The 26,773-nt window shown below is 49.1% G+C and overlaps 4 protein-coding genes across 4 annotated transcripts; 2 read left to right on the top strand and 2 right to left on the bottom strand.

Annotated features, from left to right (window-relative positions):
- Positions 1-1,700: 1,700 nt before the first annotated feature.
- EDB91DRAFT_1128111 (uncharacterized protein) lies at positions 1,701-6,081 on the top strand. The gene is made up of 6 exons (XM_041318519.1): positions 1,701-3,183; positions 3,235-3,738; positions 3,787-3,900; positions 3,956-4,026; positions 4,078-4,112; positions 4,169-6,081. The coding sequence occupies exons 1-6, from the start codon at positions 1,873-1,875 to the stop codon at positions 5,605-5,607; spliced, it is 3,474 nt and encodes a 1,157-aa protein (XP_041178223.1). The 5' UTR covers positions 1,701-1,872; the 3' UTR covers positions 5,608-6,081.
- On the bottom strand, positions 6,082-9,303 carry EDB91DRAFT_1128118 (uncharacterized protein). The gene is made up of 5 exons (XM_041318520.1): positions 7,914-9,303; positions 7,764-7,867; positions 7,259-7,713; positions 6,896-7,116; positions 6,082-6,843 (listed from the first exon to the last, which is right to left on the bottom strand). The coding sequence occupies exons 1-5, from the start codon at positions 9,178-9,180 to the stop codon at positions 6,164-6,166; spliced, it is 2,727 nt and encodes a 908-aa protein (XP_041178224.1). The 5' UTR covers positions 9,181-9,303; the 3' UTR covers positions 6,082-6,163.
- Positions 9,304-14,946: 5,643 nt separating this feature from the next.
- EDB91DRAFT_1247595 (cytochrome P450) lies at positions 14,947-16,808 on the top strand (the record flags this gene model as incomplete). Its single annotated transcript, XM_041322834.1, has 8 exons — positions 14,947-15,124; positions 15,181-15,505; positions 15,559-15,707; positions 15,768-15,883; positions 15,952-16,083; positions 16,142-16,331; positions 16,387-16,596; positions 16,669-16,808. 8 exons carry the CDS (start codon positions 14,947-14,949, stop codon positions 16,806-16,808), a joined length of 1,440 nt encoding a protein of 479 aa, XP_041178225.1.
- A 1,927-nt stretch (positions 16,809-18,735) lies between these two features.
- EDB91DRAFT_1051679 (uncharacterized protein) lies at positions 18,736-19,862 on the bottom strand (the record flags this gene model as incomplete). The annotated part of the gene is made up of 7 exons (XM_041313626.1): positions 18,736-18,828; positions 18,878-19,068; positions 19,120-19,245; positions 19,298-19,376; positions 19,426-19,581; positions 19,628-19,746; positions 19,802-19,862. The coding sequence occupies 7 exons, from the start codon at positions 19,860-19,862 to the stop codon at positions 18,736-18,738; spliced, it is 825 nt and encodes a 274-aa protein (XP_041178226.1).
- Between the last annotated feature and the right edge of the window lie 6,911 nt (positions 19,863-26,773).

Genomic DNA, 26,773 nt, shown 5'->3' on the forward strand with positions numbered 1-26,773 from the left:
ACGATGTATGTCGCCGCGACATTGCCGAGGAGTTCAATTCTTCAGAGATGAAATGCAATGATCGCCAGATAGATTCTTCTCGTGCGGGTAGTTACAAACTAGCCCTATTCCATTTAAGCACTGATCACGTACATGTGAATGGCTTTAGAAGGGTCTTATGATCTGTGTAGCAGGACCTGTGTTTCGCACAGGAACCACTCAAGCCCAAGCACCACCAGAGAATATGCCCGATGTGAATATGACACAAATTTGTAATATCATTGGGCTTGGTCTCGTCCGTTGCACTGCGGTGAGTGAGCTGAAAGGGGCACTGGGTTGCTGGGCGTTCGCAAACATCCGTGATTCTGTTATCTCTAAGGTGATGACGGACCTGCATGGGTATGTAAGCTTGATGTGGTGTATAGTTCTCATCTGTTTCTGGGTTCTCAACGACTGCCAGTTTGGACATGTGGGCCTGGATACGTGACTTGGATAGGCTGTCCTTTTTGGCATTTGCTTGGACGACTGAGGCTTGCATAGTGAGGACATACGCCTGAGAAGGAAACCTTCTAGGAAGCTGTTATTTTAAAATTTGAGAAGGAAGAAGGGAGACAAAACGGAGAGATGCTTTTAAGTTTACGGCAGCTGGAATTCGAGTAGGTCGCGAAAAAGGCCAAGTAAGGCCAGACAACCAACCGTCACGAGAGTTCATCAACCAAACGACAGCAGCAACTATAATCCAAACCAAAGTCAATTAAATTCATTGACGCAGTCTTTCGTTTATACTCTTTACTCCAATACCACGACTCCACCTGACTTGCGGTATACACCGTCACCGCTGCACAGCTACAGCCTCGAGGCAGAAATCTGAACTCAGTTTGCTCATCTGGAAGTTCAACCGTAACCTTGATCTTCCGAGTCAAAGGCACGTTTACTGGAAGACCTCTTTACCAGTATAAATCATTGCTTTTAGCAAGCTTTTTTAGTACCTGAACTCAGGCCGGCACCGTTCACCGTTTCCATTATCTTTTCCTACCCGTGGTCTCCTCGTGGCATTTCACGCCAACGCCGCGCGACGATTACCCATAATATCTCCCGCCCTAATTAATCGATCTCTCAATTGTCACAGAATCAAACTCCCTTTGTCGTCCTCTCGTCTTTCTCCTGCCCTCACATAGCTTTGTCTACTAGGAGTCACATACCCGCTTCAAATCACCCAGGACGTTACAGACGGCTTGTTTATTCCAGTTCTCGTAAACTTCGTCAATTTTTATTCCCGCGGATGCCTGGTGTAGCCGCCACCCTTCATCAGCGCGGTCCCTCAAAGAAAAACTTCAAGTCCGTCCTTGGTTTCGGGTCTTTCAACCGAAGCCGTTCTTCAGTCGACTCTTACCTTCCACGTCAACCTCCAAGTAGAGTCAGTATCGATACCACCAGAAGTTTTCAATACAAGCGCAAATCTCGTCTGGAGCGTGCTAGTGCTACCGACGTCTCCTCTGATTCCCTCTCAAGTTCTCCCAACCCACACCAGCAGCATAGCCAGAACCACAAACACGACCCCAATAACTCCGTCCGCAGTATGAAATCCATAGACGCCGCTCATAGCCGTCCTAATAGAAGACATCCGGTCAGGATTGATGCTCAGGAAGGTCCTTGGAGCGTTAGTGTCGCAGAGACGCCACATGATGCACACTCGTATAGCATTTACATAAAGAGTGAGTATCACATCTTCCCTTCCACTCTTTCTCCACCACGTCCGTCGGACAGGTTTGTTCATTACCTACGCATTTATATTCTCGATTGGCTTCCGAGGTATTCGGGTTGCCATTCCGTGCGCACATCGACAGCGCGTGTCTAGCATTTTATATCTCGAAGCCCTGTTAATTCCCGCCCATGTCTTTGACAAACGAACTTGCTGACGATCTCCCTTCCGCAGCTTCCACGCACAACCTCACCCTGACTCGCACTGCCACCGAGATCGTCGAGTTGCACGTCAAGCTTGCAGACTCCGTCCCAGGCACCAAACTCCCAAAGTTGCCCATAGATTTGGCGGTCCAGCCCATCAAGCGGAATATCTTCCTCAACACGCTTTCCCGTCTTGCATCCCCAAGCAACAAAGTAGCGCGCACGGTGTCTACACGCATTGCTAGTGGCAGTTCCAACGCCGGCGTTCCCATTGCTTCACCATCGCATGAGATTGGCGACCCTTTTACAGAGGCAGGCACCACAGGTTCAGGGGGCAATATGGTCACGAGCCTTGCTGCATATCTCACCACCATCTCAAATGAACCAACGTTCCGACAGACCCGTGCCTGGAAGCGTTTCGTACGTGTGCGCACCGATGACCTCGAGAGCGTGCGTGTAGAGCGCGCGATCAAGCGTGTGCGTTCTGATCTGGCAGCGCATGTGGGTTCGAAGGTTACCACCAATATCAGCTCGGGCAACGTCAGCGAAATCGAGGCGGATGGCATTAGTACTGCGAGCGAAATCAACTTGAATGACTTCAGCGTTGCTGACTTGAGAGAGGAGGGGATTAAAGAGGAGGAAGAGGACGCGGAATCTGCTCCTGTTCAGGCGGAAGGTCAAGCTCCTGCTACGGAGGCTCCTGATACTGGGGCAGCCGAGGACATTGCCATTGCGGATGAAGCAGTTCCTGCACCCATAGAGACAGAACTAGCAGCTCCTAACGCGGCCGATGAGGAAGAGACAGCTGTCTCTACACCTGTCGCAGATGTCCAAATTTCCCGGATACCTCGCTCCCACTCTGCCGATCCCGATAAATCCAGCCGTCTCTCACGAGTGTACACCTCCTCGACGCTGCAGGATGGCACAAGCTCCCAAACAGGCGATGATTCATCGATCAGCACCAACACTGGGGGACGTAAGAAGCGCTCAAAATCCACCGATCCGAACAAGGAGCTCAAGAAGCGCTCGAAGCGCAAAGTCGTCATTGATGACTTCGAGATGATGCGTGTCCTTGGCAAGGGCTGCGCAGGTAAAGTCTTGCTTGTGAGGCACAAGACGAGCTCGGATCTGTATGCCCTGAAGGCGATCACGAAACGCCATGTCTTGGCGCACCAGGAGCTGCAGCATACGTTGACAGAACAAGCTGTACTCAAGCGGATGGCAGCAGAGTCCAAGGACCCATTCGTTGTCAAGCTTTGGTGGAGTTTTCATGACAAGGAGAATCTATTTTTAGTCATGGTATGCTTCTTCATATAGTCAGAAACGCACGTTAATGGCGTTTTATCCTAGGACTTCCACCCAGGTGGGGACCTTGCCACGCAGCTTGCACGTTGGGGTAGGCTGGGTCGGGACCGTGCACGATTTTATGCCGCGGAGATTGTCGAGGGTGTCGAGGGCCTGCATGCAGCCGGTGTCATTTACCGCGATCTCAAACCCGAAAATATCCTTATTGGTGCAGATGGGCATATTGTGCTGACGGACTTTGGTCTTTCAAAAGAGTTCCCACGCCGTGCAGCCGCGATGACTGCGCCTCCTACTCCCTCGGCGACGAGGAGCGAGTTTTACTCAGCTCCGGGCAGTGAGCCCTCGACGCCGCCCTGGATGAAGGGCGAGAAGTCCCAGGATCTTGCTATTGGATGGCATGGGCCGACTGTTGGTCCTATGGATTCGACGACGACTTTCTGTGGCACAGCAGAGTATTTGGCTCCAGAGGTCATCCAAGGACTGCCATACAGTTACGAGGTCGACTGGTGGAGTTTCGGCACGATGCTTTATGAGATGTTGACAGGAATTGTAGGTGTCTAGACTATAAGCTTCTGCGGTTACTGATATGCGCACCAGACGCCATTCTGGGCAAATAACCACTCCGACATGTATGTCAGAGTCCTGCAGGACGAACTACAGTTCCCTGAGGATAGAGCGATTGACCAGGACACTAAGAGCTTGATTAGAGGGGTGGGTGACGCTTTTTTATTATGACCGCAAGTCATTTATAGTCGCCCATACGCAGCTCCTGCAACGAAATCCTGCACTTAGGATGTGCGAGCCGCGGATCAAGCGGCACCCGTACTTCTCCATGATGTGAGTTAATTACGAACCTATCCTTCCTAATCCTGAATTCCTCTCTTTCAGTGACTGGTCGCACGTGTATTACAAGCGCTACATACGTGAGGCACATTCGCTGTTGTGATAGACGGATTGACTTACTAGGCCGTCCCTCTAGCCCCCTATATCCCACCCATCGACCCATCCAATGCCAGTGATACCCAGAACTTCGACGATACATTCTTGGACATGGAACCAGTTATTGACGACCCGAATGATCAGGAACAGACCGATACGGACCGCGACCAGACAGACGCCGAGCCCACTGATGGCGATGGCGAAGACTCGAACACGACGCCCTCGCACTCGCGTAGCCCATCAGTGCATCCAAATGACGAGAGTGTCGATGTCTTTGATGGGTACTCGTTCAAGGGCCGGCATTCTGTTATCCTGGACGATGATGACGACGACGACGCATCTGGAGAATCTGAAGGAGATGAAACGGATGAAGAAGAGATACCAGACGTTATCGTTCTTGCAGATATCGTGGATACCCCTGTGCAAGCGGAGGTCGAGGAGATATCTCCTATTGTTAATGAAGCCACTCCAGAGCCGAAGACTCCTGAAGCGAGACCACAAGTCTTGCCAGAGGAGCAACCCGCCGAGATTATCGTCCAGCCGCAAGAGGACTCTGCAACGCCGGTTGAGCCTGTTACACCATCGGAGCAGATAGCCACTCCTCGCACAGAATCGCCAGTGCCGACTACTCCCACATCACCGCCTGAAGAGATTGTGCCTACTCCACCGGCAAAGGATATGAAGCCGAAGATCACGAAACCAGTTGCTACTCGGCCGGGCGCCCATCGTTCATCGCGTAATCGCCGAGAGAAGTCTGGTGTCCCTGCCCTTGACCGCTTCCTTTCTGATGGCCCTGATGAAGAGGGTACGGAGAAGGAAGAGGAGGATGAGGACTGGGACTTCATTGAAGCTGGAGATGGCGAGGATCGCAATGGCACCAAGGGCACAAGCCTGTTTGCTCGCGGCGTCGTCGACCGCTACCGGCTGGCCGTATTCCGCAAAGCATCTACCCCTTCGCAACGGATGGGCGGACGCTCATTTTCTGGCATGTCAAAAGAGTCTGATATTCACGGTACCGACCTAGGAGATTCACCCAGTCCGTCAGAGAAGCACCGTCGTGGACGTACACCTGGATTGAAGTTCCGAAAAACGCCCAGACAGTTCCTCCGCGCAAAGTCTCCTCCATCCTCATTTTCCGCCAAATCAGGTCCCACAGTCAAAACTCTCACTCCTTCCACATCCGCTACGCTATCATCTGCATCAAGTGGCCTCCTATCGCCTTCCGTCTCGGGCACGAGTTCGACACCAATGTCACCGTCGCTCAAATCGAAAGAGTCAGCGACGTCGGTGGGCGAAAGTCTATCGTCGGATCAATCAAATGGTGATACGATACCGGAAACCCTTGTTTCACCCGAATCGACGAGGGGACCCTCGGCTGCTCACGCCGAGGAGCCCGAGAAGCTTAAGAACAAAAAGCTAAAGAAGTATAAAGAAGGCGCAGAGAAAATGCTGTCCCTCTTCGCTTCTCCTCGTCAATGATCACGGTCCAGACGACCGCAGGCCCGGTCCCCTCCCTCGTTCCTTTCCCCTTTTCTTTTCTTTTCTGTTTGCTGCAGCTGCATTCACAAAGTCAAAGTCAACATAATCTTGTATCCTTCATCTCAAAACCCATTATCACTATGCATCGCCTCACAATTACTTACTAGCACTTTCCTTGCCATTCCCCTTTTTCCAAATTTTTATCAGTTCATCAAAGGATGGTTTTGCGACCTAGAATCGCGACCGGTTTTCTTCTTTTGCTCCATTACCATTACAGATGGACTTGACCTCGGGTGCTCGTTTACGTTTTCTAATTGATTGCGTTTTTCTGTCATTACTGTTTTTTTGCTTTGGATTTCAATCGTATTGCATCCCCAATAATCGGTCGGTTTGATACCCATGTCATTTTTTTTGCAAGGATTCATTTTTGTTGGCCTTACCTTGAACGCATGTACTGCACCCCTAAAGCGATAAATCGATCAACTTAATAATATTATGCGAGTGGATCCTAGGTTAAGAAATAAGAACATGATCAAGCGTCCCCAACATCGACAGGTCAATTCAGCGCCTCCAGACTCTCCCGTATGAGCCGTACCCGCTCCTCGACAGAATTGAGCGTCGTAGTGATAGCATCGACCTCTGATCTCCAATCACCGCCCACAGCACCTGAAAGCACCGACCCACCACCACCACCACCCCTCGCCCTCCCAACCGCCATCTCCTCCCAAAGCCCAGTAACAACCTCCTGTACCCACTTCTCCCTCTCCTCTGTCCTCTTCGCCTCCTTCCTCCTTCCCGCCTCCTCCCTCTTCCCCACAAGCACCAACGTCCAAAGATTACTAAACACCAAAATAACGATAACAAAATATAAAATCGTCATCGACGAACTCTGTTCCCAAGCTTCCTTGACAAGTTCCAGCGCCCCAACCGTAGATCGCTTAGCAACGCCATACGCGCCGTCGAATGTATCATACGCCCATTGAAGACCTCGTCTGTTACGGTCGTGTTCGCGCGCTTTACGGGCTTCAGAATCTGAGATTCCTGGGAGGGAACGGGTGAGGAGGGGTGAGGTGAGTTCGAGGACGGGGCTTAGGGGCTCGATAGGAGCTACGGCCATTGGGTCTATTCCTGCGGGAATGAATTCGGATTGGTGTTCTTGGATGTACATACGCATGGCTTTGTCGAGGTCGGAGTGGTATACTTTTTGGCCGTCGATTGCTGATTTTTCGATGAGGCCTTGTATTATATGTGAGTATGAGTATCGTTATAAGATTGTGGGGAGGCGTACCTTTGATAAAACTCCTCCCAGTCCATTCCACCTGAGTAGTAACGATCACCCGTGTGGAAATCGCACTCGCCCACATAACGCACGTCTTCGTCTTCACAGAGAACACGCCCCCACTGGGCACATCAGGCGTCCTCGTCGTTGTAAGCATAACCACATAGTTATCAAAATCGCACGTCAAAGCTTCATCGTGGATCTCGCATTTTGTCTGCTTCGGGCCAACGCTGTTGTTCAGGGGCTTGATATATGACATGTTGCGCGCTAAAAGGTTGGAGTTGTCACCGATGGGAGTCCAGTCTGATATTTGCACGTCTGTGTAAATGGGGAGTCAGTACGATTCAGTAAAGAGAGAGAGAGAGAGCCTACCCTATGAGTTTCTGATCTACCCGCATGAAATCCTTGATAAACCCGCTGGCAAACATCAAATTATAGATCTTATCCGGAGTTCCGGGCAACACAGTTTCAAGCGCGGTCTCATTAAGATGTCCCCCATTCTTCGAACATGCACAATGGGTTACTTTGTTTGCGCGAGCCAGAGGAGCTGCTTCTTTCCCTTCGCTCATAGTCACGGGACCTGAAATATCAGAAGTACTTGACGGGGAGACGATATGACCAGAGGAGCTGGCGAGGCTATCGGTGAACGTATCCTCAGGACGGGCGAGTCTCCAGATGTTTGCGATGACGTCATATGTCGTGTCTCGGGAGAGGAAGGAAGCGAAGGTGTATTTTGCTTGTCGGGTGGTTATTTGGATGGCGTTGGGGATGACGAATGCTGTCATTTTCTTCTCGAGAGCCGTTATTTCGTATATTGGGATTGAGAGCTGTGAAGGTATGGTTAGAGAGTGAGCATGAAGATGGGCAGGGGACGTACGTCGGTGATCCAGCCGAAGATGTTGGCGTGGAAACATATATGATTCTCCGAGATGTATATCCGGCCTTGAATGAGGATCTCGCGTTGTAACGCACACCCATAATCTACAAAATATGAAGAAGACGTTGACAGTGCGACAGAATGACTAACCTTCGATGAGATAGTCGCCTTCGGGGATGCTAGGGAACAGCTCATGGAAATCTGCATTACGTTTGCTGCTCGCAACGGCGAAACCCGTGACGGGAATGTCCTCGTTGATGTCGAGTCCGTCGTCTGACGCCTCGCTTTCTTCACTGGAAGCAAATGTATCTGTCTGACCATCGGAAAAGTCACTTCGACTAGATGAGACCTGCCTGGTGCGAGTATCTACAGAGCTTGGCATAGATGTAATGGAGGCGGAAGCAGCGTGCTGGACTGCAAAACGAGCAGAGGCGTTTGATTTGACTGTTCCATGGGGAACCTTTGGGACTGGAGGGACAGGGGGCATTTGAGAGGCGGTGTTGGTCATTGCGAGACTAGCAGAAGCGGCGCCAGGAGGTTTACGAGTGGGAGTAGTTACAGAAGGGCGACGCCAACCTTTCTTCTTCGAATCTGAGCTTGTTACGGAATGAATGGATTTTGCGTCGGTGTCGTTGAGAGCAGGCAAAAGTTCTTGGGGTTGAGAGCTCTTTCTAGCATGGGTTGTTGCGGTGGGTGAGTCCACGAGGCCATTTTCTATTATGACACCACTATGCTCGTGGCGGCCTGGCCTGTTTGTATCGCCACGATTAGTCTCCGTGCGGTTATCGAAATCGAGTGGAGCGGGAGGCTGTGTTCGACTACGGAGTGATTGCTTTGAAAGAGACTTTTCAACGGCTTTGGTGGGTAGGGTGGATGTGCGGGAGTCATGAGTAGCGCCGGTACGCTTGTCTACGAAAGCTCTCAGGTTGCCTGTGGATGACGCAGGAGTGAGCTGGCGAGAACTTCTTGGAGAGCCATCAGCGCTTGTTTTCTTCCATTGTTCGGGACGAGAGCGAGAGGGGGTTGGGGTTGGAAGCATGTCTTCTATGGACAATGAAGAATCGCTCGCCATTGGACGAGCAGCGAACGAAACAGCATGTCTATCTTGGACCATCCTATCCTGCGAGCGAGCGCGTCGCTGTTGGGATGTTTCAGAAGGAGTGTAGTCTTGCGAGGGTGGTTCAGGAAAAGCCAAAAGGGCTGAACGAGGAGAAGGTGGAATTATACCAATCTTTACGCTGCCTTTACCGCTAGCGTTGTCAGGGGTGATGTCGTCGGTATGTGATAAAGGAGGGTGTGATATTGATTGGGAATGTGGGCGCGTTGTACTAGGACGCGGTGAAACGCCGTTCTCTTTACTACCACCCGGAGGAGGGGAAGTTGGCTTGACAAGCTTTGAAAAGAAGTTGGGTGCCATTGCCAGTTAAATAGTCCGAAATCAAAAGTCGGTTTAACTGGACCGACTTTTTGTAATTTGATTCTCGACAAGCGCGAACAGGAAATTATGCTCCTGGCTGCGGAACGGTACCGACTCCTCCTCAACGTCAAACACAGCAATTCAAGGAATACCTAAAAAGGTAATTTATATAGCCAAGCCTTCTTGACTCCCGACTTTGCTGGCCTCGTTTCTTTGCTAAGTCTCCCTTGACGCCTCTGCTCGCTACGTTCAGTACTAATCTGATACTATCATCTCTTGGTTCGATCTGGGCCACACTCCTTGTCGTGCACGCAGTTCCTTCTCTCTTCCTAATTTCAGTACCGGGGGCTGCCCCCTGCCGTCTCTTTTTACTACAAAGAAAGCGGCGGTACTTGCGGGGACATGTTCTGACATGATGGTTCTAAATCACCAATACTGCTTGCATCTTTCGGTGACCTTGGTTCCTCTCCACGCAGCCCTCGACGGCTACTAGTACTCTCACTGATCCAACACTTCCTTCAACGGGCGCTGCCTGTTTCGTTGTAATGGCACATGTCCTTCAACGGTCACTCTACGTCGACCCGCTCTGTTTCGCAGGGGTGCCTTCAACAGCTACCGCATAGGTCCTGGTTCGTGGACGCTTGCGTCGTGCCTCCTGCGGTTTGGCTTGATTACGGACTCCCTGTACTTACCGTTAGCTATGACGGTGTGAATTACATAAGGAGCAAATAACCAGTCCGGGACTGGCGCCCGCCCGCCATGCCTATGCCATGACACGAGTAGCTGGCACGTACACACCTCAAGTGTCGGCGTCGCTCACCCGGTTGCAGCAAGTACTAGTATTGCAGCAGCAACGTCTAGAGCAAAGGCTTGAGAGTTTCCAGAATCTCATACAGCAGAGGTCCAGCCGCGCTGAGGGGCCATTGAGCGAGGTTTCATCCTAGGTATGGCAATTCGATACTCCAATACTTTGTTCATCATCGCTCATATTCACAACTTAGTCATCAGACGGGAGCTGCACTTCTAGCGCATTATCACAGTACAAAGTGATACGTTCCTATTGGCTGATAGGCCGAAAGACCCACAGATCGTTGTTTATCGTCTCCTATTCACATCAGTGATAAGTTCTCGATAGTTTCGTCTGCCGCTTATACGCACGAACAACGGGATAAATAACCTCGCTGATGTTCAATTGGACCATTATACAGGCTTGCCGATTCAACCAGGGAGACGAAAGCTTCTTCTTTGAGAGCCTTTGTTAGAGCCCGTTCAGCAACCGAAATTTGAACGAAATTTGCCAATGTGTGACAGTATGGTGGAGCGGCACCATAGAAGCCGATGACGGAGATTGAAAATACTCTCCCTCCGACCATGACCACTATCAGTCGATATCAAGTCGATCCTCAGCAGCGAAAGCGCATCTATGCGACTATCGCTGCTTTCATCATCTGCACTCAGTTTAAACTTCTAGAGATGGCGCAACCAGAAGACAAAGCACCAAAAGAGAAGGCCTATTGGACTGAAGAGGAGACCGATCGCTTCCTGGAGTATCTCATTACACAGAAATCCAAGATCGCAGGATCAAGCACCTTCAAAGATGCGACACTCCTTGCAGCTTCAAAAGATATTGCTTCACTATGGAAGCGGGGCCCTGTGAAGACAATGGAGCACTGCAAGAACAAATGGGCATCGGTATGTCACATCCATCTGAGTCTCACACCGCTCAGCCACCATCACTAACATATTATAGTTGAAACAGATATACAGCGCCATCGATAAATATCGCCGGTCTCGATCAGGATGTCACTGGGACAACGAGAACGGTGCCAATATTCAGGGGGAAGCCGCAGAAAGCATGTGGGACGAGTATATCAACGCCAGTAACAGCAATAAGGTATGTATTGAACTACACTTTGGTCTCCGGTCTGGTGCTCACCTTCTGCTTAAGACCATGAAGTCATTCAAAAATAGCGGATGGAGACATTATGCTGCCATGCAAGACCTTCTACCAGGCGGTAGTGGCGCACAAGGGACGGCCGCCTATAACCCGGCTTCATTAGCCGCACAGGTACCAGTGGCTGCCGAGATGAGCATGGCTGCCCCCCCAGGCACGTATGGTGATGTCGGCAACATGGCTGGCAATAGCACGGGGGGTGTCAATGACTTTAGATGGGATGAGAACGCAGTCTGCCCTTCCACCTGTAGCTGGAAGTTCATTCATCATCCCCCCTGCCCCCACTTCTTCCTCTAGCACAGGAAAATGTTCTCATTCCGACATGATTCTCTCGCATTCGGCACCCCCTTCCACCATCGAAACTTCGGTGGCATCATCTTCAAAAAAGCCGCGGCGGTCAGCGGCACCCAGCAGCATCTCACGTGGCGCTTCTAGTTCGCATGCAGGCACAAGCAAGAAGGCTGCCAAGGAGGCTGCCAGCACTGCTGCGTTCATGAACCTCCAGGGCTCCATAAACCAGTCTCACAGACAGTCTCACAACGACGCTGACCACCACTACTGATGAGACTCAGGGTGTCGGACGAAAGAACGAGGGCCCTCGTCATGATGCAAAATGAACCGGGTTTATCAGAAGATGATGCACTTGTCCTCATGAACCTATTCATGAGGAGCCCGACAATATGTAGTTCTTACTTGGTCATCCAGCCTGAGAGGCGTCTGGGGTTCTTGCAATCTATGATCCGGCAGGCAAACAGGCAGGATTTGGGGCTGTTGTAATGTTGCCATCATCACGAATCATCTTCGCATCACTTGTTTTTGTGTTGCTCATTTGTATCGCTTATCTTCTCACGTCCATAGCTTCCATTGATTGTTATGTACTAGTAGAAGTTTGCTACGAATCTATGCATCATTCTCATCATCGCTCCCATAGTACTCGTCTAAGTCTTCCTCGTCCTCCAAGTCTTCGTCAATATCTAAGAAGTGATATACATCTAACAAGTCTCGCTCGCGTAAAATACTCTGATAGTCGTCCCACATCTGCGTCGCCAAGCGATCTCGAAATACACTTGCGCTTATGTCGTCATTGTCGCTGTCATTCGGAGCGTGATCATCGACGTTGTGAAGTTGTCCGAGTCCTTGATGAGCAGGGTTGTCATTGAAGACAGCTCTCTGTGGCAGAGGCGCTTCATCTGGGTCATGAGCGCGGATGTAATTATGAATAGCGCAAAGCGCTGTGGGAATGCGGGCTTGAATATCGATTTTGTACTCAGGGGATATTAGAAGGATCCGAAAGCGTCGCTTCACGACACCGAAAATGCATTCGACCACATTACGTGCAGATGCGTGACGAAGGTTGAATAATTCTTCCTTGTTTTCAGGTCTAAAAACAAAATGGTATTGAGTGAGCCGAACAAAGAAAAAATGAGCTAGAAGCTTACCTGACGCTGGCGCGACCCCACTCGGCCAGATGATAGCGAACACCACGGTAAGGAACTAATAGCTCCCGGCATGATGGGAACCCAAGGTCAGCAAGAAGATATTTCCCCCGGGGGATATTTAAGCCATCGTTGTGCGCTATCTCCCAAAGTCACGCATCTGTAACAGACCCCTCCCACCCAGTCAAAGCAAACGTAAAATTGAGGTCGAAGTCGCATATGAAGAGACAGTTCTGAGAGACAAAGCCTTTTCGGTTATAGTAAAGGTGGCGGGTGGATGAGGGGGGAAATGCGTGAATGTGACTTCCATCGATTGCTCCGATAGCATTGCGGAAGTATGGCCAACGTTTCGGGTTGTCGCGAATTGTGCGTGAGATGGGTGCGTTTTCAGCAGGAAGGTGTACATGCGTAGTGTAGAAAGGGTTGGATGCAAAAATGTCTAGCATTTTGCGGAAATACCTACAAAAGAGTTGAGTTAGTAGTATCAGGTGTGAAATATACTAGTAGATCATACAACGTACCGAGAAATTGTAGCGTTTGATCGCTGAAATCGTTCCGCGACGTGTCTGACAGTCAATCCTGTCACACACGTGTATAGAAAAATGGCCAGTTGCTCCTCTAGCGAGACGTATCGTGAATCCGTATGGCCAAGGCCTCGAAGGTCATTGATCAAACTCTCAAAGATGTGGGCATTTACGCCAAGTTCGCAGCGAATGCACTCTGGGTGGCCAACAATCAGCTCTATCACCCACTCTTCCCCTGTCAGCGCGGAGGTGTGATAGGGCTCAGGCTCGTCCGGGATTTGTTGCAGGAAGACTTGTGTTATGGCGGCGAGCAGTATATTGACGAGAAGAGCGATGTAACGAAGCATGCGTTCGCGGACTGCGGCTCGCGCCTGGCGACTCTGATCTGCTTGTCGAGCTCCTGGCAGCAGCTGAGCAGTAATGAGAGGTCCCTGTGGAATAAGACTGTTAGCAAGTATTGGGTCAGCAAACAGCGGCTGATTCAACAGCAGCTGCATAGTGAGTACTGGATCCATGTTATACTGTGATAACATATCAATAACGATCAATCTTACCGATTGGTTTCTGACTCCGCTTACATCTCAGACACTTCCAATACTTTGGGTTGGCAAATTTCGTTCAAATTTCGGTTGCTGAACGGGCTCTTAGTGGGTGAGGGGTTGAGATGCCTGTTGTAGTCATGTCACGTTGACAATATTTGAAGGCTTCTCTTAATCAACGCACGGACGTGTCCGTGCCAGCCTGTACCATCCTGACTACCGTCTGGGACGCACCACACTCAGCTGGTGATTGGGCTAACTCGGTTACAGCAACAGACACAGTACCCGGTCCATGTCCACTTACCGCGGGAACACGGTGCCTGTCATTGTCGTGGTGAAAGGACTGAATGATAGCAAGGCTGTCCATCTGTCATGTGATTTTTCGGGTGTGAGGACTAGTTCTTGTTTCGAGTGGAGACCGGCCAGCCGACATGCTCCTCGTCATGTGTTAGTTATGATAGCGCCGTTTCCATTTCCTCATAACAATATTGGATACAGTGACTCGCGATGTATTCGTAATTCATCCACTCAAAATTTAATGGATGTTCTCGAGACTGAATCAGATTGATGTGTAGGCATACTACCAACTGGGGTCGAGGACTGGCGCACAGGCGCCACTACGATCTCGTATATATGAATCGCTCTACACTCAGTTCTCTCATGTTCAAATCATCTAAGAGTCACACGAGTCCTTGTCTGAGTGGAATGGCTCTCGCTCACTTGGATGATTGATCATTAGGACATGACAATTAGTATTATGTAATTAAATTATCTGCCTGGTAGATTGACCAAGTGATTTGATGGTGCAAGTACCTTGGACGATTTGAACAAGACGCCAGGTAATGATCAATTCATCCATAGCACCTCATAGCACCTTGGTCATATGATATCCCGAGAGGTTAATATTTTAAGCTGATTGATGGGTCGTTGAGTCATCAGCATGATCAAGAGTCAAGCTCATTCATGATATCTCATAGTACTCATCATCTTATTAGGCAAGTGGTATAAAAAGTTGACTATCCATGCGATTTTCTTACTCTGTACTTATACTGTAGTACTTACTCGGGTTCAGCCTGAGGTTGTTCAATCTTGAGAGCTGACTCACTTGCAGATTCGGAGTCTCAGGGACACGACACGATTCGTCACCACAACTTGAAGTTGCGCGCTCCATTGGAGTCAAGTCGGACCGTGACTCATTGAAAGTGTGTCTTCTTGCTTCTATGATGCTAATGGGTCCGAGGGGCGCGGCTAAGGTGATGGATTTAAAAAGAAGCGAGCTCAAGCCGATAGTCGACCTACCTGTTATCTGTTGAATGTTGTCTGGTATAATCGTCCTCTTTGTCACTGCATTCGCAGTTTACTTCTACAGCCGTCGACGCAGTAGATTGCCACTACCACCTGGGCCACATCCAAAGTTCTTCACTGGAAATGCACGTCAACTACCCAAGCAGGAGTCTTGGCGGATGTACGCCACTTGGGCGGAAAGTTATGGTGCATAATCTCCAGTTCTCTGCTTTCTGGGACACTTGCTAACCTACTTCTCGTAGGGCCCATCCTCTCCTTCCGTGTACCTGGCCAGCAGTTCATAGTGCTCAGCTCCCTAAAAACAGCCACTGAATTGCTCGATTCATGCGCCACTACGTATTCCGATCGTCCAAGATTATGGATGCACACAGAACTTGCGAAGCGCATGCTGACTGCGTTCAACATATCTTTCAATCACCGGTATTTCAAGACTTATCGCAAGATGTTCAGAGCAAGTCTGAGTCCCCGCAATATACAAAGGTACCAGTCGCTGCAAATCGAAGAATCTCGAGTGCTGCTTGATGGTCTGCACAAGGACCCTGAACAATTTTTTGCGCACATCAGAAGGTAAAAAAAATCGTGATTGGGTTTGTTTTCTTCGCTTCTCATCGGAGGTGCAGGAACGCGGCAGCCATTGTCCTTAATCTCGCATATGGCTGGAAGGTCACTAAGAATGATGATTATCTCATTGGCATCTTGCAAGAAAGCATTGCCATGTCTGCTATACTGTCCCGGCCTGGCCGTTGGTTGGTCGAAGTGATACCATCCTGTAGGTCATCTTTTCATTTTCTGAGTTATTATAAAGCTAAGCCAGCCAATCTTCTATGAGTGCGTTTCGTACCATCATGGTTCCCAGGCGCAGGTTTTAAACGCGTGGCCTTCGACCTCGGGCAAAAGCTAAGTAGGACTGATACCATACCATTTGACTGGACGAAACAGCAAATAGTAAGCTTTGCTATGCGATATTGTTACTTCCTTCATAAGAAGCTCTAACAATTGTCATCGCCGCTTAGAAAAGTGATAACTATGCTCCTTCGTTCGTCTCAGAACAACTCCTTCGGGAGGATGGGTCCACAGTCAGTGCCGAGCAAGAAGAAATCATCAAGTGGTGCAGCCAGGGGATCTATGCCGGGGGAGCAGATACCGTAAGATTTTTTTTGCACCTTCCCTCATGCATTGTGAAACAATCAATTACATGAACAGACAGTAGCAGCCACCACGTCCTTTGTTCTGGCGATGATGCTCTATCCCGAGGTGCAGAAGCATGCGCAGGCAGAGATCGATGCTGTCGTGGGCCAAGACAGATTTCCCACTTTCAAGGATAGAGAAAAGCTTCCATACATCAGAGCGCTCATCCAGGAGATCCTCCGATGGGCACCCGTGGCACCGCGAGGTTAGGCATATTCTTTTTTTTGTGGTTTCGTTCCTGCTCACTCTCAGTAACCCAGGGCTCAACCACTACGCAATGAAGGAAGACGTCTATGAAGGGTACCGAATTCCTAAGGGTGCCATCGTCATAGCAAACATCTTTTCCATGTCACGTGATAAAGAGACGTACCCCGACCCATTGGAGTTCAGGCCCGAACACTTCCTCGGTCCCTCTCCCCAATTGGACCCGCACAAATTCGTCTTTGGGTTCGGGCGTCGTGCATGCCCTGGTGCGTGTCATTCGCATAACACTGCCCCAGTCAACACTCAGATTGTAATTGAATGAGTGCCTTCTATTTTAGGAATCCATTTTGCCAAAGCATCATTATACCTCAATATTTCTTGTACCCTTGCTGCGTTCACGATCGCTAAACCGCTAGATGAGAGAGGGGAACAGATTACCCCTTCTGCAGAGTTCAAGGGTGTTGGTCCAATTCGGTAACTCATCAATCTGTGACTCTAAATCGTATTCTTACACACCCAAAGGCACCCTAAGCCATTCAAGTGCAGGTTCGTTCCAAGAAACAAGGATCTATTGGCATCTCTCTCTCAATAATCAGCTCATCCGTCACTTTGAGCGAAACTGATTATAGCTGGTGTGTTCACAGTTTATTATAGTGTGGTACTGGCATGGCTCGGTGATTTTCATTTTCTCAACACAAACAGCTGTAACTGTAATCCAAATTTCATGCCGTGACGGCCTGTGATAGACGGTCGTTTCTCTCGTCAGCAGCCATACTTCTTAAATTACTGGGACTCCTGTGATTCCATACTACCGTCTGATCCCGTCTCCCCTCCTGTTGTCGTTTCGCTCCGTCTGCGTCTGCTGCAGTCGCCGCCATAATAAGTCAGAATTTCTTACCGGTTCGGGTCCTGCCTTTAGACTGGTACGCCTCAATTGGTGGTTTCTTACCTTGCTGCTGTGTAGTGCTAAACGGTCGAACTCGATGGAGCCTCGACTTCTGGTAGTTGTACTTGCTCAACCTGTGGTGCTTAAGCTTAGACGTTCTCACGGCTCCTTGAAGTCGTGACCACGTTTGAATATTCTGCGGTTTGATTGTAGTGTCATGCAATTCTTGGTGCTTCTGCCAATTCACCGCTGGAGTTGTCAGGGGTGAGGTCGTCGGTATGTGCTGAAGGAGGGTGTGATATTAATTGAGAGTGTGTGTGCGTTAGTAGGACGCGGTGAAGCGGTGTTCCCTCTCCTAGCGCCCGGAGATGGGGGAGTTGGCTTTACAAGCCTTGAAAGAATTACCAGCTGTATAGGCCCACCTCAGAATCGGTTACTCGGATCCACAAACTGACTTCGCAATTTGATTCTCGACGACGCAAACAGGAAATTAGGGCGCTGCGGAACCGGATTAAAATCGTGCGAGTTCATCAGTTAACTCACTTGGACGATTTAGACACGACACGATTAGTATTGGTCAACTCATCTGGTAGCAGTTTGCTTCCGATTGACAAAGCGATGTGTTGATCACTCAGTCGATTCGAATAAAACGCCATTAGTAATGATCAACTCACCCATAGCACTTCCATCATCAGAGATTAACATTCACTACCCGGATATCCGAGCTGACAGATGGGTCAAGTCACATCAGCGTTGATCAAGCTCAGTGGCCACGGTGCTCTTGGTATTTTAGGCAGCGTTCAGGGCCATCCCAGCGGAATATGTCAGGCAAGAGATGATTTTGGGGGCCATTAGTAAGGCTCCAGAGTGTGAGTGCCGCACCCTGGGCGCTATGTAATTGTCAGTGTGGCTCCGACTCCCCTCGCTTTATTCATGTCATAGATCAACACATATATGTAGGTACAACAGCTGACTTCAGGAAGGCTACATGGATGGACAGAGCATGCACCACCACTACTTACACGGACAGTGATTCATCCTGCAGATAGTCGGATCGTCAAAGGTAACACAGCTTCAGTGGAAGGATCCACATTAGTATGGCTCAGATCACGTTCTTCTTTCTTCAGTCGGTCAGTCATCTCCTGCAACATGTCCAGGATGGAAGGACATCATTTGTCTGTTCTAAAATACGATAATGCAATAAATAACTTCAGCGAGCCAATGATGAATATATAGTGTAAAGATGGGGGGTATAGCGCCTGGTACAATAATGTTTGATGTAGTGAGACCATTGTCTGTCTCGTCCTCCGAAAACAGGATCGGCAACCTAGCTGAACGCAGATGGAAAGGTTGCATAGAATTGAACGTGACCAATTTACAATTGAAAGAAACCCCCCGAGAGCAGTTGGCCATTCTTTCTTCCCATTATGTCAGATTGAACGATCTCCGACTCCTGCATGGTGAGCATAGTCATCGGTTCCCTGCTGGAGTCGACGTCCCGGACACCTCGCCCTCTAAATCAAATGCTCCTCGTTTGCGCAGGTTGCTCGGTGGGGGGCCTGCCGCCTACGTTGAAATGCACTTGCAGGATAATGAGGCAGAATATGATCCCCTGAAGAAAAATCTTATGAGCAGTTTATGTCCAAGCCAAATCAGCTTACCACAGTAGGAGCGATAACGCCCAACACAACATATTCGCCATTGGATTTGATCAAGAATGCTGCAAGGAGTGCAAGGACACACGTAGTATATAAAGGGCCGCTCTCAATGATGACGATGAAGACGGGTAAAAAAATGCCAAGCCCTCCTGGCATGAAACGGCGATTGCGATAGATGCGCCAGGCAATCAAAGCTGCGTTGTTCTGGTCATCAGGTGCCTGCAGATCTGGTGCAACAGACATACTGGTACAGGTGGCGCTGGTAAACATGGTCAATGTATAGAAAGTGGCGATACACCCAGAAGTAGCAGCAGGGATATTGAACATCAGACTGGTCCGAGAGAAGGGCCAAATAAGATAGTACCCAATGGCTAAAAATGCCATGGAATAAGATGATCGAATAACACCTATCGGAATACTCACCCGCAGTGGCCGACAGAACGATACAACCAGGAATGGCAATGAAGAGGCTTCCGTTGTTGAACGCGTAAACTCGCCAAATCTAATACCCTACTCAGAGGAGAGCGAACATCTCGGGTGGTGAAACTCACAAGTACACCATCAGCAAGAATGGTTTGCGTGACATAAAGTGATATCAATACGAGATTCAGCAGTGAAGCCATGTCGGAATAATAGGCATCGGCACCAATCGTATCCACCTGGAATATGAATGCCTCTAACCCTTGAATAAAATCTATGATTAGATGCTGAAAGTGATCGTGTTAAACTTATTCCCCCAAGAGGATTGATCACACTCATGGCCGTTGCGATGCAGAGCAGCAAGGTTGCCACTGGGATAAGAAGTCGCCGTTGAATGCCAGTTTTCTTGAAGAGGACGAACAGCGTTAACCAGTACAAAGTGAAGAACACGCCTATTTTAAATAGTGAGATCCGACACCATCACTCTTCTACCAGTAGGTAATGCACCGTACAATAAGGTCTCAAAAAACAAACCTAAGAATGCAGCTTTGGCCAGAGATATGCTCATGGTCGGTTATGTCACTTGACCACTAAGCCAGAATCGCACAGGAGACAGGCCAACGATGTTTCTGGGTGGGGTCGAGCGCAGGAAGTGAATAAGATGAAGACCGTAGATGTGTTGCTGTGCGAAGCTGTGTCCCTCAAAGCGTACTAGTAGTATGTGAAGGCATTCATGATGGTGTCCATGTTGTTATTGGATCCATGAAGCCTATCTTATCACTGTCAGTATATTTATACCGCAGTAGTGATGTAGAATGAAATGACTTACTGCGCAGTGCAGTGAGCCTACCTGAGCGGTGAGCCTCCGCAGCTCAGCGGCTGAGGGCTCTGATCACAGCTGTTGCGTACAATGTGAAATCTCAGCGCTACCTATTTATAGGTAGACTAAGGTAGTGGGTTTTGTACCACAGTTTGTACCTCTGCCAAAATTTTGATTCTGGTAGCCCGATGCAAGATCTTCGTGTCCCTGAGTTCGAGTCGTTTTGTAGGAGGTTTCCTTACTTTTCCGTCGTCAAACACAGCATCGAGGAATACCTAAAAAGGAAATTTATATTGCCAAGCGGCCCAAGCCTTTGAGCGTTTCTCTCTTTGTCTTTCACGGTGGAGCGGTGCAGACCAAGAGCCTGCCTGCCTCTGGGGAGGCCTGGCAATGATGATGAGCTACTCTACGACAACGCCCGAACATCACCAAAATTACCGAATCCAGACATCACATGACATGTTGACATTTCTGACGCCGCCAATTATATATACCCGTCATATTCGACATTTGAAATAACGTCACGATATGATGACGTCGAACATACTGTCTGTCAGACACAGGTCATCTAGTAGAGTAGCTGTCAGCCAGATATCAGATACATCCAATGTATTATATAGAGTAATACTAGTGATATATGATGAAACTGGGTGGAACCCAAGTAAAGTACCTAAAGGACTCCCTCAACAAGCACTCCTTCAATTATTCCCATTTTATCAACTAACGACATCCAGAATGCAGTCTCGTTGGACGGCACCTACTGCTTCAACTTGAATATAGGCACTCCGGGCACCAAGGTACCTTTATCATTTTGCTTGATGCTTATCTTGGATCGAAAAGCGCCCGAAACTTGAATCTAATATCGCCAAACAAGGACAAGCACATCAATATCAATATTGCACATCGCATATTTTACATCTTATCTTTCTCTTCCACCACCATGGCGCATTGCAAACGCTCTGCCTCCATTTCATCATCATCTTCTGAATTATCCCACAGTTCCAGGTTATCAGTATTGTCAGTAGCCACCTCTACTTGGCGACCCACAGAAAACTGAACTCGCTGTCATCATCAAGAAGGTGAGTGTATGCGCATATATGCACATATTATGTACTTAATTCACCCACCAGATGGATGCTGCTATTTCAGTGACTTGCTCTGATGACACCTCACATCTGAAGAGTCAAATCGGCCATTATGTGGCTTCAATACCACCTAGCAAGAGTCCATGCTTAATCACGCTCCGAGTCGTTCGTGCAATCTAGGTGCGTCTTTTTTCACTTATCTCTGCATGTACATCACTGACATGTATCTACATATATGTTATTGTCTGCAACTGTCGCTGCTTGTCTGTACTACTTGTTTGTACTTGTCTCTGCTGTCCTGTGCACGTTTGCGCCTGGTGATTGTCTTTTCATTCACCCAAGATTCGTTTGTATTCATTTGTGCTTGGTCATGCAATCTAGGTGCGTCTTTTTTCACTTATCTATGTATGTACGCTGACAAGTATCTACATATCTATTTGTGAAGTTGTGTACATTTACTTTTTGGCACTTCGTTGCGGCCACTTCGCGTGCTTGCACACATCTACGCTTGTCTTCATTTGTCTCAGGCTGCGCTCGTTTGTATCTGGTGTAAGGATTCAATATCCTTTATGCCCTGACTGCACTTCAAAATGAAGATGATCAAATCGCCACGCATTTGAACTCATCCATGTGACACACTGATGTGAAGAGCGTCACTCTTCGCATCCGAGTCACACGGATACATTCCTTTACATCTCCTTTTCACTTTCTTTCGTTATCTCACCTTGTGCTCACGCTCCACGATCTCCTTGCTTCACCGAAGTATTTTCACCTCTCCATATGCTTCGTATTCCCATTCAGGTCTAGCCAAGTACTCGAAAACGTATATAAACCGCCCATGTACACTCATACCTAGAGCAGAATCCAAGACTCTGATTCCCCGCTCCAAGCACGAAAAGATCCTCACAGCACCAGCCTTACAGACTCTCTCATTGTTCCCACTTTCATGTAGTAAAACGACACGTCTCGCATTTCTCGTCTTCTCGTTCCAATTCCCCATCAAACTATAAGTCAGCCTTACAAATTTGGAGCCCACCGCGAGGGGAATTGTTCTCGAGCAACCCCTTGCACCCCGAGTTTGATCCGCTGATTGTTCTCTTCTAGAACCCGGTCTTTTGACCAACTTAGAATTCTCGCAATTACTAAGTACTACCACCCTAACGCGCAGCTATGCCTCCAACAGAACGAGCCATCTGCGCTGGCCACCTCGAAGAACACCTCAACCAAGAAACGCCAAAGCTGTGCCAACACCTACAATGCCCTTAGTACCTCCCCTCCCAACACAACAAAACCATTCCTTGACGCCCCGGCCTTTACCCCAGCTCGCTATAGATTAGATCAACACGCCAGACCTTTCCAAGACGCAATGGACAGACCGACGGAATCGTCTCTATCGGACAACGATACTGTGAACCTTCCCCCATGCGCAAATTCATCCTTTCCCGTTATAACCGCTCAGCCAACTTTCACCCTTAGACCGGCCGTATTCAATCCTGAAACGCCTACACTCCCGCTAGTTCCTCCTGAGACCCTAATCATCCCAAAGACTCTTGCCACGTCGACCGTCCCTCCCATTCCAAAACCCGAATTCATCCTTCGAAAAGCATTACCGCCAACCCAGACTTCCGCAATCGCAACTCAGCAGCCCACCCCCGCAACCATAATTCCCAATCCATCTATTGTGCCCCCGCCTTCATTTGCAGCCCCTCTAGCACCTCCTCAATTGCCAACTGCCATGTCCAATGCCTCTAAAGGCATCAATGCGATGCCCGGCGTGAACTCTACCAAAGCGCCATCCTTCAACAGCGAAACCTCCGAACTCCTTGAGTTCTTTGAGCTATTCGAAGATTTAGCAATGGCATGTGCGCTCACAGACGCTGAGAAATGCAAGTTGATTGTTCGCTATGTCGATATTGAAACAAAACATTTCTGGGTAACATTAATGGGATACGAAAGCAAAGACTTCACAGTATTCAAAACCAATATCTTAGCGCAATACTCTGGAGTGGCCAAGGGACAGCATTATTCCATTCGCGATCTCGAACGAGTTGTTATTGGCAATGTCGAGAATGATATATCAACGGAGACCGAGCTGCTACAATACTACCGACAATTTCGTCCTATTGCCCATTGGCTTGTTGCCAACAGTAAAATCTCAACGCAAGAGTGGGATCGTTATTACTGGCAAGGACTGCCAGCCGTTACTCAATGCGCCATTGATAGAAGACTTGAACTCAAGGACCCCAACTACTCAAGAACAGAAGCCACTGACTTCGAGGAAGTCCTCAAGGCAGGACATTTTGTATTTTCGGACGATGCCTTCAACGCGGACCTCAATGAACCCATTGCAACCAGAATCCGGACAATACAGAAAGGACATACCAACAAAGTCAAAGCTACTGTCCCGTGGGACTCAGATGAAGAAGAAGAGAAAAGGGATGTACAAAGGGAGGTTCAGACTAAGCGAGTAGCGTTCACGCCACCCCCATCAGCGCCAGTCAAAACCACCATTGACGAAGTAGAAGTTCTAGCACGCAAAATGCATGGACTTGACATTGGCGACATTGCATATTCGGGGTGTTACACCCAACTCGTCTGCTTAGCTCCCACAGCTGCTCAAGCATGGGCACCTCTGAAATCACGTCAGCTCGTCAACACTGTTTCCCCTCACAACTCATTACCTTACCTCCCTCCCCTTCCATCCTCTGCAGGACAGTCATCTGGTCCTACGTGTTTCTTTTGTGGAGGACCTCACGTCATGCGAACCTGCTCAACAGCTGGAGAATATCTACGGGCAGGACGAATTATTCGAGACGGACAGTACTTCGCATATCCAGACCGATTGCGCATAAGACGACTCGGAAATGAGATGTTCAAACAGGTCATTGACACTAGATACGCGTCAGCTGCCCCTTCAACGCCTGCCACCGGATCAAACTCTATCCCCATCAAAAATCCTCGTCAGGAGCCTAGCTCGCAGCCTAATCCATCGGACATTCCCAGTTCCACTTTCATTTCTGAATCATACTTTCTGCAGTGCAACCCAGTCGTAGAAAATCACGCAGTAATGGTGACAGTCAAAGAAGACAAGGATGAGCAGACGGCTGAGGCACTTGCCGTCACTCGGTCCAAGTCCAAGGCGAACACCCCAGATAGTGCCTTTCCTATGCAAACCGTCTCCATTCCCACTCCTTCCGAAGCCGTCAAACCAGCCACTATTGAAACGAAGAAAGAACCTGCCTTTCGGTATGAGTCGAAGGCAAACTCACCCAATGCAGCTAAATGGCTCTACGAGGCCATCCTTAACACCCCCATTCCCCATTTAACGATATCTGACCTCTTATCAATCAGCCCAGACTTGAGGAAAGAGGCGGTTGAGCATTCCCACACCCAGCGAATACCAGCACCTTCCACCATACCCCCAGCAAAAGCCCTTGTTGCAGCAACCAGCACCACCCCCTTGCAGATTGAGCACGCCACACCATTACACAAAATTCGCGTAATGCTGAACGGCTCCCATTCAGAACTCGCGCTGCTGGATGAAGGATCTGAAATAGTCATAATTTGAGAAGACGTCTGGCGGAAGACAAATGCACCCATAAACCAAGACGTGCAAATGCGCATGCAGATGGCCAACAGGGGATCGCAAGAGATGGCAGGATGTCTGGAAATGTTGGAAATAGATGTCGAGGGCATCAAAACCTGGGCCCATGCTTATGTGGTGCCTGACACACCTTATCGCCTGCTCTTAGGGCGACCCTGGCAGCGGCTCGTGCATCTGTCAAAAGTTGAGGACACTAATGAAGTACATGTCTCCATCCACAATCCCACAGACCATAGCAAGGTCCGAACAGTCACCACTATACCCCGACCTTGGCCACATCCTTCACTTGCCCTCTCAGCAGCCATTTTTTCAGCCCAAGCCCTTGAGGTTTTTAAGCTCTCCAAGAACATGGGCGACAAACTTGACAAGGAGGAAGGCCACGCTATCGAATCTCTCGAAGCACCTGATTTTAAATGTAATGCTCCCACTTCATCCCTCACAGCATCAGCCGTCGCCCAAAACCTTTTGAAAGGCTCCTTCGATATTAACCCACTCCGCCGCACTTTCGCCTACAAAAAGGTCACCAATAAGGTGAAACCTGTCGCCACCACGATGCCGGCGCATGCACGCATCGTCCGCCGATTTCCAGAGGACCCTCTCGCATCCCTACCATTCCTTTCCCCCACACCTCCTGCCTTCATACCTGGTACCCGCCTCACCCAAACTCACATGGACGAACTTGGAGTCTTCAAGAACGAGTTCCTGCTCCCAGAAGAGTGAAAACTCGCTGCGCATGTTCTAACAAACAATGAGCTTGCCCTCGCCTGGGATGAAACTGAGAAAGGACGATTCCGCGATGACTATTTCCCACCAGTTATCATACCAACCATCGAGCACGTACCTTGGGTACATCGTCAGCCTCCTATTCCACCAGGTATCAAGGATGAAGTCATTAAACTCATCAAATTGAAGATAGTGTCCGGTGTGTATGAGCCATCAAATTCGTCTTATCAATCACATTGGTTTTGCATTGCCAAGAAGAGTGGCGCGGTCCACATTGTCCACGACCTCCAACAACTCAATTCCATCACCATCAAAGATGCTGCCACCATGCCCTATGTTGAACTGTTTGCGGAGCAATGCGCAGGACGGTCCATCTATTCTATGATGGATTTGTTTGTCGGATTTGATCATCGAGCCCTCGCCGAAGAGTCACGTGATATCACTACATTTCAGACACCCCTCGGCACCTATCGCCTCACAGTCCTACCACAAGGATGGACCGACTCACCAGCAGTTTTCCAGAATGACGTAGCATTCATCCTGCAAGCAGAGACAGAGATAGCCCCGAACTTCCAAGATGATGTAAACATACTCGGACCTCACACTCGCTATGAATTACCGGACGGCACTTATGAAGTCCTTCCCAGCAACCCTGGAATCCGTAGATTCGTATGGGAACACTGCTCAGATGCTAATCGCGTCCTCCATAGGTTGAAACATGCTGGTGCCACCATCTTGGTGAAAAAGCTCTTCCTATGTGTACCAGAAGTTCTAGTCGTCGGACAACTCTGCACATATGAAGGTCGAATTCTGGATGATTCGAAGGTAGCTAAAATCAAAAGTTGGCCACCCTGCTCAACTCGAACCGAGGTTCGTGGATTCTTAGGTACCACGGGAACTGTCCGCAACTGGATCAAGGACTACGCATCCATTGCTTGCCCGCTCATGAACCTCACCCGCAGTAATGTTACCTTCAATTGGGATAACCAAGCCCAGAATGCCATGAACGAGCTAAAGGATGTTATTGTCACTTCCCTGGCTATTCAACCCATTGATTATTCATCTGGAAAAGAGGTCATTTTATCAGTTGACTCCTCGTATATCGCATGCGGCTGGATACTACTTCAGCTTGATAACGACAGACGTCGCCGCCCAGCCCGTTTTGGCTCTATCACTTGGAACGAGCGAGAGTCTCGCTACTCACAGGCCAAGATTGAGCTGTATGGCTTATTTCGTGCTCTTTGAGC

The sequence above is a fragment of the Suillus paluster genome (assembly GCF_016628075.1).
Source record: "Suillus paluster strain FC165 chromosome Unknown EDB91scaffold_20, whole genome shotgun sequence".
NCBI lineage: Eukaryota > Fungi > Basidiomycota > Agaricomycetes > Boletales > Suillaceae > Suillus > Suillus paluster.

Coding starts and splice junctions, on each gene's coding strand:
- EDB91DRAFT_1128111 (XM_041318519.1), top strand. CDS start 1,873: ATGTCTTTGACAAACGAACTTGCTGACGATCTCCCTTCCGCAGCTTCC. Junction 3,739..3,786: donor ATGAGATGTTGACAGGAATT/GTAGGTGTCTAG, acceptor TATGCGCACCAG/ACGCCATTCTGGGCAAATAA. Junction 3,901..3,955: donor CTAAGAGCTTGATTAGAGGG/GTGGGTGACGCT, acceptor GCCCATACGCAG/CTCCTGCAACGAAATCCTGC.
- EDB91DRAFT_1128118 (XM_041318520.1), bottom strand. CDS start 9,180: ATGGCACCCAACTTCTTTTCAAAGCTTGTCAAGCCAACTTCCCCTCCT. Junction 7,714..7,763: donor TCTTCGGCTGGATCACCGAC/GTACGTCCCCTG, acceptor ATACCTTCACAG/CTCTCAATCCCAATATACGA. Junction 6,844..6,895: donor TGGGAGGAGTTTTATCAAAG/GTACGCCTCCCC, acceptor ATATAATACAAG/GCCTCATCGAAAAATCAGCA.